The sequence below is a fragment of the Hippoglossus stenolepis genome, chromosome 15 (genome assembly GCF_022539355.2).
Source record: "Hippoglossus stenolepis isolate QCI-W04-F060 chromosome 15, HSTE1.2, whole genome shotgun sequence".
Lineage (NCBI taxonomy): Eukaryota > Metazoa > Chordata > Actinopteri > Pleuronectiformes > Pleuronectidae > Hippoglossus > Hippoglossus stenolepis.
Window position 1 is genome coordinate 11210915 of NC_061497.1, and position 12648 is coordinate 11223562.

Sequence of the window (12648 nt, forward strand, 5' to 3'; positions counted from 1 at the left end):
ATGCCAAAAAACCTTCCTCAATCCATCTCATGCAGATGTCTTTTTGTGCTAGTGTTGGCTGCAGTGTGGTGTTTTTAAATAATTGCTAATAAGAGTAAGGAAAAAGACAGCAGAACCCATTAAGTTTAATCTGCTTTCAAACTGAGAGCTCTGGCACAAAACCACAGGAGTCTGTATTATCTCCGGCTGTAAACCAAAGAAGGCACTTCTTTTCAGACCGGCACAAAGGAGCATCTCAACGGCAAAAAACCCTGCACCACACCCTGCCGAGCACCTCTCTGAAGATGAAGCCTCTAATCTCGATGCAGTCAGCGTGATAAGTGGATAAAAGAAGAGTAGAGAAGTTGCTCGACTGACATCATCTGGATTTACTAACAAAGCGCAAGATGTAAACAAGAGCGGTGAACTCGAGATGTCCTACACAAACAGTTTGAGGGGAACCGGCTTCGACCCGATGAGCTGGAGAGCGAGAGGAGGGGATGGAGAGTGGCGGAGTGGAAGATGCAGCAGGCAAAAATGAATAATAAAACACGAACATGGAAGTATCTGTGTTTGATCCTCTTCTCCGGGCTGCAGCTGTCATGTTGTAATGAAGCTAACAAATGATGCTGACAACCTCCTGTGTGGAGCCAGTGTTGGGTAGACTGATTGAAATGTCTCGGTAAAGTCGAAGACTAACGGTATCTGTTGCTTTTTTTCTTTTTTGGAAACTGAGCATGTCCGCTGTGTAATCATCCTGGATTCTCAGGATTACCTTGACCAAATAATTGAGTCTGTGCAGGAGAATATAGACACACACATCTGACAGCTCAGGCAATGGAAAGATAGAGACATTTAGCAAGTGCAGTGAATTAAAGTGTGTGTGAAAAAACTTTTACTGCGTGCCACTACTCATATGTAGGGCAGACAGAGGATAGTTATAACATTTGGCCGTATCTCAGATCTCTTCAAATCCACTGCATTCAAAATGCTGCACAAACTATTTATGTTTGCCTGCTAATAAAAGGTGTCACTGTTATCTCTGCAACAGAAAATGGTTTAGTCTCAAACACAAACAAGGAGTGAGATGTTATAATTCACCACATGGTGTTGTCGTGTAGCTGTAACATACACTGGGGTAAAATGTAACAGGATGAAATTAGGTCAAAAACTTAATAATTAATGATTTTTTTATTTAACACGTTTTAGCATAACTGTTGTTATGTTAACTGTGTGTGTGTGTGTGTGTGTGTGTGCGTGCGTGCATGCGTGCGTGCGTGCGTGCGTGCGTGCATGCGTGCATGAGTGCATGCGTGCGTGCTTCCTGTTAGATCTAACTCAGACTCTGGGAGTCTTGTACCCATAAAGTAGATTCACATTCAGCTAACAGCTAAAGCGTCAGCACCAAGAAACTTACTCATATGTTAATAGACAGACAATAAACACAAATTAAATTGGATGAGTTTAACTATAAAGCAGTCAGTGCTATAAAAACAAATGAAGTAAAACGAAGAAAACCTCCTTACCTCAAAATTAAGTGTTTCCCTTTAGAATTAACGACTACTTACTTATTATGTGTAATAAGGACTAAACTTTGCATGTTTAGAGTGAATCTGGTGATTTCTAACTTGTCCCTGATTGGAGGAAATGGAAGTGTTACATATAACCCATGTTACAACCTCTCCTTCATATTTGAGAAGGGCCTCAGCACTTAAGGTGATCACGTTGAGGGGTGTGTACTGTTCAGGGAGGACTGATGCTTGGAACAACTCAGGTCCCTACAGGTCCGCTGGTAATATTGGCTTTCAGTTGTGTGAATGGTTTGTGTTGTTGTGTAACGCTTCACTGCTTCTCCCAGGCAGTATATATCCAAGTGAATGGGTTTCTTTGAACGCTTTGAGATAATTCTGGGTTGAGTCTCCTCTTCAACACTCGCATGGCACACACGTCAGATGTTCTTTTCATCTAAATCCCAGCCTGTCACTGCAGCTCTGGACCCCAGCAGCAGGCAGAGAGAGGCATCACTCCATCACCAGCCTGTTGTCAAGCAGGCTGTGAACAATCGCTGGTAATCCTCGCAACTTGACAATCATCGGGATCCCTGCAAGAGCTGTGACAGTGAACAATTGTCCTGCTAATTTCACCGCCAAGGAGGTTACGTTTTCACCCCTGTTTTTTAAATTTTATTGGTTTGTTTGTTTGTAAGATTTCGCAAAAAACGACAAAATTATTTATCACGAAACCTGGTGGACGGATGTGGTATGGCTCATCGAAGAACCCATTCAATTTTGGTGTGGATCCGGATCAAAGGATGGATTTCTCAGGGAATAACCCGTGGATGTTCATGAAGTAAAAATCTGGATCTAGTGAATTTAAATGTAGTTTCATAAGGGGACATAGAGATACACACTCTACACAGTGCAATTCTAGTTTCCTAATTTCTCTGTTTGGTGCGATATTTGGTTCTTAACAATGGCTTGGTTTAAGTGACTCATACGGAAGCATTAATTCATACATGGTCCTCGTATACAGGATGCATGCGATGGATTGTTTCTGCGAAATGCAGGGTTTTGTGACCACATGAATCACTGCCATGATAAAGGAGAGAGTTTATCCAGTGAGTCACTTACTTAATCACGAGGGAATTTGAAGAAACCACATCACTTTGTCAAATTTTCGGTCTCGCTCTGGGATCCAACTCGGCATTCTTCCACCAGGTCGTGAGTGGCTGCATCACCCTGGTGTGCGGCACAGACACTTGTTCGCGGCTCAGAGGAGGATGACAGAAACATGCGAGTGGGAGTAACCCGATGGCTGCGAGGCATTAGCCGTTTGCAGGTTTAAATCCTGTTTCTGTTCAGTGATGGATGTTCTCCCCTCTCTCTGTCTGATCCTTCACGTCACTTTCAGCTGAAATAATACAGCAGAGACCAGCCTGTGGTCAACCAGGTGATTGATGGTTTGCATTTTTGGAGTGAAACCCCACAGCCTCGCAATGACCCTGAACAAGATGAGTGGTTAAGAATTAGATTAGATGAGATGAATATTTTACCTCCTCACACATTTTCCCCCTTAAGTATGTTTGAGTTGGGAAAATAATCTCATTCCAAGGCTCCATATCGGCGCCATTCAAACAGGTGCAACATCTCAGGGATTTAAACTCACGATTGCTGCAAAGCCAATGAACTGGCCAACCAGCAGGTCAGTGAGTAACAGCTGGTTTGTTTTTCCTCTGTAGCAGCGTTAATGTAATTTCAATTTAAAAGACCAATAACTAATTCTATAACTGTATAAAATCGAAGAAGTAGTTTGCACAAAATCCCTTTGCTCATGCGCAAATATCCATCCATCCATCGTGCTTATCCTTTAAGGATCACAGGGAAAGCTGGAGCCAATCTCTGCTGACATTGGGTGAAAGACCGGAATAGACCCTGGACAGGTCGCCAGCGTACCGCAGGGCCAACATACAACAACAAAAAACAACCATTCACACCCACACACAATTTAGTTTCCAGTTAACCTAACCCCAATCTGCAGGTCTTTGGGAGGAAGCTGGAATACCAGAGAAAACCAATGCAAACATGGGGAGAACATGCAAACTCCACACAGAAAGACCAAAGCTGACCCGCGAGTCAAACAGGTGACCCCTCATGCTGTGAGGCGACAGTGCTAACCACCGCATCACCAGGATGTCCCTTCATGATGATTTATAAGAACTGTAACCAAACAGAACCAGAGAATACAGCAGTTCCTGCTCTCTCTCTCTCTCTCTCTCTCTCTCTCTCTCCCCCCCTTTTCACCCACCTCTCCTCTCTCCCCCATTTCTCTCTAAGGAGGTTACTCCGTTAAGGGAGGTTTTACTCTCCACAACCAACTGCTTGCTCATTATGGGAACTCTATAATTTTCTACGGCCTCCTTTGAGATAATATGTTTTGATTTGGCGCTATACAAATACAATTTAATTGCATATGGCGAAATTAGATGCAGGTTTCTCGGCATTAAACAAGTTTGATCTTGTGTGTGTGTGGCACCTGGATCAAGCTTGTATTTTCAATTGAATGCTAGATTGTGCCTTATTAGAAGTGGGGGGGAGGCATACAGAGGCAGAATCATGTCAGCCTTGTACAAAGCCACAATATCTTCATGTTGACATAAACACACACACAATAGCATAACATGAAATCAAATGGCAAGGATCCTGATTGTGTGCTTTTCTAAGGAGAAAATGGTTCCCCCTGATGAGAGGAGGAGAGGTGGGGGGAGTGAGCAGCAAATAAAATCCAGAGCAAGTATGTGTGCAGCTGAGAGCAGCTTTTGTAAGAGTCTGGAGCTTGAATAGAGAGCGAGAGAAAGAGAGAAAGAGAGAGAGCGCCCTCCCCTGGTCGTACTGCTCTTTCCCTGCAGTCGTCCACTGTGGAACTGGAACACATGAAGTCATCACCACAGTCGAAACAAAAAACAAGACGGCTGAGTCCACTTTCAGAAAGCATTTTTAAATTCATTTTATTATTTTATAGCTAATTTACAACAAGCGCTTCACTGAACTGGAACATTTTATTTTGCTTGATATTTGTCATCGTTAAATATATTTTTCTGCATCAGTTGTCTCTGTGTAAGTTCGTAATCAGTCTTTTCTGTAAAAAGTCATATATTTTTATAAGGAATATCACACTATGATACGGATGGCTGAGAGAGATATTAAGAAATACATTGAACCGTTCAAAGAAAGAAAACATATTATTCCATTCATGGATGTTTCATCGTGTGTTGTCGTTTCTGTGATTCTCTCAGTGTGTAAATGTCAATGGATGTGTGGACGTGCTGATATCTGTGTGTGTTTATGTGTGTGTGTGTGTGTGTGTGTGTGTTTGTGTGTAGATGTTGTGTGTTTGAGCAGATAAACTGGGCTGTGGCTCGGATGGACTCTGTACCTGCATCGATTCAGCAGTGTGCTGAAGCCACACTCCAACATACCTATTATATTTACAGCATTTCTGGCCGAGACCCAAATAGCTCTCTCAATGTGTAAAAAAATTAAATAAATAAAACACATAAAATACACAGACTTGAGATGGAACCAGTGACAGTTCTAAATAAATAATAAACCATGAACAAAAACAGAAATCCAAACTTGTCATTGACAGGCCTCAGCTGAGAGAAGCAAGTGAGCAAAATATAAACAAACAATAAATATGAATACGGTTACTTCCATCGACACTTCCACCTTCACTCTTATAATTCAGGACCAATTATAAGTAAATACAAACACATGCTCATAAAACCTCAGAGTCCCTTTGTTTTCCAGTCACCATCTTTTTCCTGCAGATACCTGTAGCATATAATGCCGTCAGTGCAAACTTCATAAATACTCTTTATAATCTTAGACACATGTATAAACCATCTTCATTGCATAACATCATAGGAGTATTGCAGTACATCTTCATGTGCGTGTCTCACTCTCGCCCTGGCACACCAAACACACACACACACACACACACACACACACACACACACACACACACACACACACACACACACACACACACACACCATCTATTTATGCATTATACATTTTATAACCACCATGTGGATGTTATAAAGATAGATATTTCTCATGTGGTATCAGTTATACTCTGTGTACATAACACATGAGCTTTCTTGTCACCCCCGCACACACAAGCTGCAAACACACAAATGCGCACACACAGTTGCACACACACACACACAGCTGCATTGTAAATGTGTCTCAATTCGTTGTCAACGTACTCCAGAACATGTCAGATACTTCAGCTCAAAGCTCTAGAGTGAGGTCTGCTTTACATCGACTGGACTGAACGCTTCACCTATTTCTCTTTGCTGTGTTAAAATGGGAACGTGAGTAAATCCAACAACCAAACAGCAATATTACCCAAAGAAATCAATGGAATATTGTTTGTAGATGTTGATTTTTACAGACTTAGTCACGTTAGAAATTGTCATAAAAAAGATATATATATATATTTATATTTATATTTATATATATAGGCCATTTATTTGTTAAACATGACTTAGCTTTTATTTTGTGTGGACACGAAAGAGAGAAAGAAGCAGAGGAAAAAGTGGAAGAGAGAATAAAAGAAGACCTATTCCTCCCACACAGAGGAGTTTCCACACATGAATGTGCACAAATGCGCACACATACACACAGACGCACACGCACATACACGCCCGCGCAAGCTCTCACAGACACACACACGCACACGCCATGGCTTTTACTGTGGCCACTGGAAACAGTGTGTACGTCTGCGGCTGAGGGATTCTTTTGGAAGAGTGATCGGTGAGTTGGCTGTGGTGCGATGAAGCTAACAGCTCTGCTGTTTGTGCCTAGAGAGATAACATTCATCCTGGATTCTGACTAGCAGGTCAGAACAGCCATTCCCCCTGCAGAGGAGTGTGCTAGGTTACAGCTGAGGTTACAACTCTGTGTGTGTGTGTGTGTGTGTGTGTGTGTCAGTGGACAAGTGTGGGTGTGTGTGCTTGTGTGTGTGTGTGTGTGTGTGTGATAGCGTGTTGGTGCGTTGAGTGTGTGTGCATAAGAGAGCAGAGGCTAAACTGGATGTCAGAGCTTTACTGTGCTCAGGACTGGCCTCTCATGACCATGTCTCATGACCTCGTCTCTCTTCTCTTCTTCTTTCTTGAGACATGCTTAAAAAACTCCTCCACGATAGGGAGGTGGTGAAGAAGAACACAGCCTATTTACTCGCCTTTCTTTTTACCACTTTTTTTTTTTTTAGTCTGATTTTCCATTGTTTTTCGTCTCCTGTCTCCATTGTCTTTGAGGATGCATGCACAAATTCAGCATATGAGTTTTTATCATTATAATTATTAGAACTGCTCGTTAAATAATGCCTTGCGATATTCAACATGGGTGACTGAGCACGTGTCAGTCTTGGTCACTACAGTGAAATTCTGAGTTCACGCCCAGAACCAAGAGGAGATTCCTGTTCTCAGTCGTCCCCCTCTCCTGTCGTGAAACAAGGCAGAGCTGACAGGAGGAGGAGGAGAGAAAGCCAGGAGCTGATATAAAAAGGGTGGCCAGTGTCTTTTTGGGGCACCTCCATCTCAGACATGGGCGCGTGGAGGTGTTCAGCGTGAGACATCCGAGGGATGGGGAGGTTGAGGTGGTGCTAATACTACCTCGGTGTCCGTCCCTGCTGCGTCACCCTCTACTCTCTTTCAAGCCCTGCTCAGACCTAATGTCTTGTGTGTCCAGCAGGTATAACGTGTATAGATGCAGATGACATGAACTGCAGCTCACAAATGGCATCAAAATGCATCAGAAATCTCTCAAGCTGTGTTGTATAATTTGATTCATATTTGATTTTAAACTGTATTGAAACAAAAAAAACACGCTAAAATTGTTTGGCATCGCTAAATAAACCTTGTTCAGGATGTTTACATCCCCAGTTTTGGGTGCACAGCTGTACCAAGATGCATTTTAATGCTAAATGTGAAACAGGACCTCAAGACTCAGTCGTGCCTCATTAAATACTGATTTAGTCTTTTCTCAGTCGAATAACACATAGCTGTGTTCACGTCTGTCTCAGAGTCTCTTTTTTGGTATCGTTCTTTCCCTCGCTGTGTCACTTCCTGTGTTTGTCTCTGTTTCTGTGTTTGTCTTAGTATGCATTTGTCTCTCTGTGTCATTCTCAGTGACTGCCTAAGCACTGACTTTGCTGGAGGACAGACAGGCAGGCGAGGCTGGCTTGGCTGTGAGGGTGAAGGGTGGTGTCAGGTCGGCGGTTGGTGAGGGAAGGCCGGTCGGGCGGGGCGGGGGGGTGCAGCATCACAGCCTCTCCCGAGTGGGGATCCAGATGTAAGGCCCTGATTGCTCCTCGATCACTGTCTTTACTTTGTGATAGACCTCTTCAAAGCTGTCCCCTTCCACGACAGCTGCAGCAGGATGTGTCGGGGAGGGAGAGACAACAAAAGAGGAGAGGAGGGGGAAAAATGGCACAGGCAGTGGCAAAACAAAGGGAAAAGAGAGACAGCAGGAAACATTCAGGAAGAGGGGAGGGGAGGAGGGGGGCAGAAGGAGATGGAAGTTTATCAGATGTGTTTGCAAGACGTTGCGAGGAATCATCAGTTAAGATACATAATGAATATTCACTTTGATCATCTGTGCAAAATCTCAATGTTATACAAAAGGCACATTCCCATTATGCATGTATGCCGACAAAGTGTCTTACACATTTATTCCGTCTCACAGGTTTTCTTTTAGTGGCTGATAAAATGTCACACGTGGCAGCTGCTCATGATCTCTGCGCTGGATTTGTCAGAGAAACCTAACGTTCATTTCCTGGCGACTGCTGTGATTTGCCCTAAATGTGTCTCTTAAATGTTTTTTTAAAAAATCCCGGAGTCCGCCAGGAACCCATTCATTTTCCCATTTAACTCCTTCAGCAACCGCGGGAATATGTAAATGTGGAGCTCATCCATGTGGAGGAGGAATTTTTTTCATTTGCATTTGTGAAACAATTAAGTGACATTATATAATGCTTTTTTAATTCATCCACATTCATATTAAGATGGCTGTTGAAGTCTGGACCATAAACACCTGCAAAAAGTATCGCTGTCTGTGTTTTGTGTGGAGAGATGCTCGATTCGTTTGGACTCGTGTGATAAATGGAAGTTGTTGGACTGTTATCGGCAAATGGAAGATGGAGTCTTGGCCTCATATATCCACCGTCTACACCGGAAGCCCCAAATTATTGTCCGTTGCCCCCAGAGGCTAATTCGTCATGAGATTGTTGCTGATGGGCTCCAGGATTGCAGGTGTATAAGCTCAGGTTTACCATCTGGTGCTGTCACATTCCAAACACTAACCCACTGGTAACTGGAGTGTAGACAGAGTCGAGTTACCTTGTGTACACAGAATATCTGCGTGTGCTCACCTGAAAAGCACTCTAGAAAGTCTTGTTCTAGTTTTAGGGCTCGGTCCATTCCTTTCCTGGCCTGCTCCTCCGTCAGACGAGTATTGATCTCTCTGTTAACATCACATCACAAAAAATCAATCAGGGGAGGGCGCTCTTCAAAAGTTGATGGTGGACGACATATTCAGTTTCTGATGACCATTTATTTAATGAAATAAGAACTTACAGGACGTTCTCCAGCGACTTGGGCCGTACAAAGATGGCGATGGGATGAAGCTGAGCTGCTTGTAGTCTGCGCACAGCGTTGGCCGATACATCCAGGATGCAGTGTTTCCCCTGCTGCTCGTGCACACGTGCAGGGAGAGAAGTAATGAGGATTAATAAACACACACTGTTATTTCGGTTATGACTTCAAAACTGCCAGTTAATTAAGAAACAAGCCACGGGAGGTTTCGGCAAATTATTCAAAACATTTTTTGTTCTTGTTCTTTTATAAAACATTTTACACACACAATTGAAATCAAAGTTATTTATGATCACCAGTTAATTCATCAAATTTAGCATTAATGTGCTTGATCCTGTAAACACAATGCAAGTTATTGTTTAGCAATCAGTGGAAGTAATTAAAACCAATGACAACAGAGGACTGGGAAAACAATAGATAAAATGTTATGTCTTGCTATTAATTTTAATTTCGCACCTGCTCAGCCACCTCGCGGACACTCTGGACACTGGTGCCATACAGGTGACTGTTGTACTGGCCGGCCTCGATGAACCGATGGCTCTGGATGTCCTTCTCCATCTGTTCCCGCGACGACACAAAGTGATAGTCCCTCCCATCCACCTCGTACTCCCTCTTGGGCCGCGTGGTGTCTATCGAGCAAAGAACAGTAAACTGTCAAAGCAGTGCATTAGATTACATCACTTAGAATCTCAAAATTAAAGCTATTATTTCTCTGAGAAGGGGACACATTATGCAGATATAAGCCTCAAATGGCAGCAGGAGGCAGCACTGACATCATATTATGGGCAGAGAATTAGTGAATCAGTCTCTGTGACTGACAGAGCAATTACTTACGTGGGACACAAGATCCAAACTTATCAGGGAACTCAGACAACAGGTCGTCGTTTATCCTGTCCTTCACAGGACCCAGAATGATGATGGGCCTCGCGTAATGAACTTGGCATGAGGAGAAAGAGAGGGGGAGCGTTCAGAAGAGTGCAATTTTATAACAAAGGCCTAAAGAATGAGCTTCTTCCTTGTTGACATTACCTTCCACTTGGGTGACTGTCTCATAACTCTGTGATGTTTTATCTCTCCCTGGAGACAGAGCACAGACACATTCAGCCAACTTTCTTTTAACCAATATGAAATTACATTTATTTATAGCTTTGTGTGCATATGTGCGTTTGTACTTAGATTTAATGACTGTGATGTGTTTTAAAGCGACACAACGTCGATTTATACCTTTAAATAACAGCTATCATTTTGATGGTGCACAAACTTTTAAAGCGCTCCCTGGACGCCTGCAACTGCGTAGCGTTCTGTAACATTACGGCATACATCACACACCAAGAACCAGAGGTGGAGCGAGCAACTACAAGCGACAACTATCTTGCAATTCTCGGTGTATAAATCACGGCAGAGCTACAGTACAAACCGAAGAGGGAGTTTTCGGAGGAAGCGAAGAAAAAGAAAAGAGAGAGTGACTGAGCAAGAAACGGAAATTCAGGGAATCGTTGGCGAGAGCTTAAAGAGACCAAGGGATGCAGGAAAGATGCTGACCAGGTGTTAGTAAGTAAGTAGTAAGTCATAACCTTTGCTTGTTTGCTGTATATTGTGCTGGTTGTCTGTTTCAACTTCAACTTGTATTTACCGGAGTGAATTACGTATCCCACCTGCAGGGGGAGCCTGAGTGTAGCTGTGTGCGAATCTTTCTATGTGTAGCTTTAAAATGCTGGAGCTAATACATCAGATGGCACCACTGACGAAATAAAAAAAGACCTGCCTGTGAAGGTGAAGTGTGCTTTGGACCACAGTCTGGAGGAAAATGGTAATGAGGACTGCTTGTGTTTATATTTGGCAGTATCTGTGACGTTGGCAGGGAGGTATTTAAAGATGACAGCGATGCCAAAGAGCAGGGTAGTTGTAGAGAAAGGACGGCTCTGAGTCTGCAGTTATTGACAGTTTTACACATTCGCATTGGGCGATGCTACTAGCACCTTCAATCGAGGTATTCATCTGGTAATGGATGCACAAAACAGGAGCCTGCAGAATGTGAACATGTGTATTATGTTTACAAAAATACGAGAGAATGTCAGAATGTGTAAATGGCAGCTTGCAAAGTCAATGTAGAGAACATCCATGCTTCATACTAGTTACCTTGAGGGCCCAAGCTGTCCCGACCGTGGTCCTGCAACAGAAACAAGAGCAGAGATTTACACAGGGGGAGACGGTTTGAGAGAAAAGGCCTCTGTCAGTCGACTCTGGTGAGTGAACTCACCCTCTCTTTGGTGTTAACACGAGACCACTCTTTTCTTTCCACCCTGGAGAGACGACGAGGAAAAACCAAAACATTAGGAGAGGAAAAGATCAAAGTTAAAGTCAAAGTCAACTCTGTTGTCATTTCGGGATTGAAATGCTGTTTCTCTCTGATCCCCGGGGTAAACATATAAGTAGACAGAACATATAAGTGCGCACATATTAAGTACTCGAAACACAGAACATAGTATGATATAGTACGCAGTCATAAGGTTCATGGGGGATAGAATGAGAAAGATGGACGTGGTTGAGCAATATAACACGACATTTATCACAAGTGATCAGGGCTCCAATGGGTTTTTGCGCCTGGTTATATAATGAGACTTATAACATGTATAATTTTGTTCAATTATATGAACAGTCAAGCTAAAAATGACAAACTACCTACTAAACTTTTCCATAAATCACTGTTATTTGCTATCAAACATAAAACCGTAGATACGTGCAAGCTCGTTGATGAACAGTGTGTCTGACCTGTGCTTGCTGGGGATGAAGCCGACCTCCTCAGCCTCGTTCTGGGGGCTGACTTTACGGGCCTGCCACCACTCCTCATCCCCGCAGTCCAGCACATGCAGCACATCCCCGAACCTGAAGCCCAGCGCTTGACTGAGGAAGCCACAGTCCGCAGTCTTGTCATAGTCGAAAAGAGCCCTGGGTGAGGAGATAATGTAAATAGGTCACTTCATAGAAAAAATTTAATGATGCTACCCCTTGATCACCAGTCACACTGTTTCATCATCATCATCATCATCATCATCATCATCATCATCATCACCACTATCTTTTTAAAGAAATATCCAAATCCGATATGTGATTTTTTGAAGGCTGCACCAAATGAAACATTGTGGGTGGGCGCTATAACACCTGTAACCTTGTATTGAACCCACACTTTATGTTAATTTGAAGGTTAACAGGAAGACTCAAACGTTACAATAAAAATGACACATTAGCAGAGAGAAAACTGAAAGGGACATGATGAAGTTTATCATATCAAATGACAATATATGACTAATTTTTCCATCACCTCCATTATTAATGTGGAAGCATTTTCACCACCTGCATCTCTTTCGGTTATCGTTTGTTACTTCCACCCCTGAGGCTACTCTGCTTAGATGACGAATGGCAATTCTGCATTGTGAAGGATAAATGAAGAACGTAAAGATTAAAGTGAGAAATGATGATAAATAGTTTTTTATCGCAGATCACATCAGTTT

General features: G+C 42.9%; 1 protein-coding gene across 4 annotated transcripts in view; it reads right to left on the minus strand.

Moving 5' to 3' along the window:
* Positions 1-4457: 4457 nt before the first annotated feature.
* The window catches only part of LOC118122597 (disks large homolog 4), a 45139-nt gene continuing 36948 nt past the window's right edge, over positions 4458-12648 (minus strand). For all 4 annotated transcript variants that reach the window (XM_035179420.2, XM_035179417.2, XM_035179421.2 and 1 more), the window contains 9 exons: positions 11909-12085; positions 11397-11439; positions 11276-11306; positions 10166-10213; positions 9971-10072; positions 9593-9765; positions 9119-9231; positions 8914-9005; positions 4458-7912 (listed from right to left, as the gene is read on the minus strand). In XM_035179420.2, coding sequence (XP_035035311.1) covers positions 7806-7912; positions 8914-9005; positions 9119-9231; positions 9593-9765; positions 9971-10072; positions 10166-10213; positions 11276-11306; positions 11397-11439; positions 11909-12085 — 886 coding nt within the window. In that variant the 3' untranslated portion in view covers positions 4458-7805. The remainder of the gene's footprint in view (positions 7913-8913; positions 9006-9118; positions 9232-9592; positions 9766-9970; positions 10073-10165; positions 10214-11275; positions 11307-11396; positions 11440-11908; positions 12086-12648) is intronic.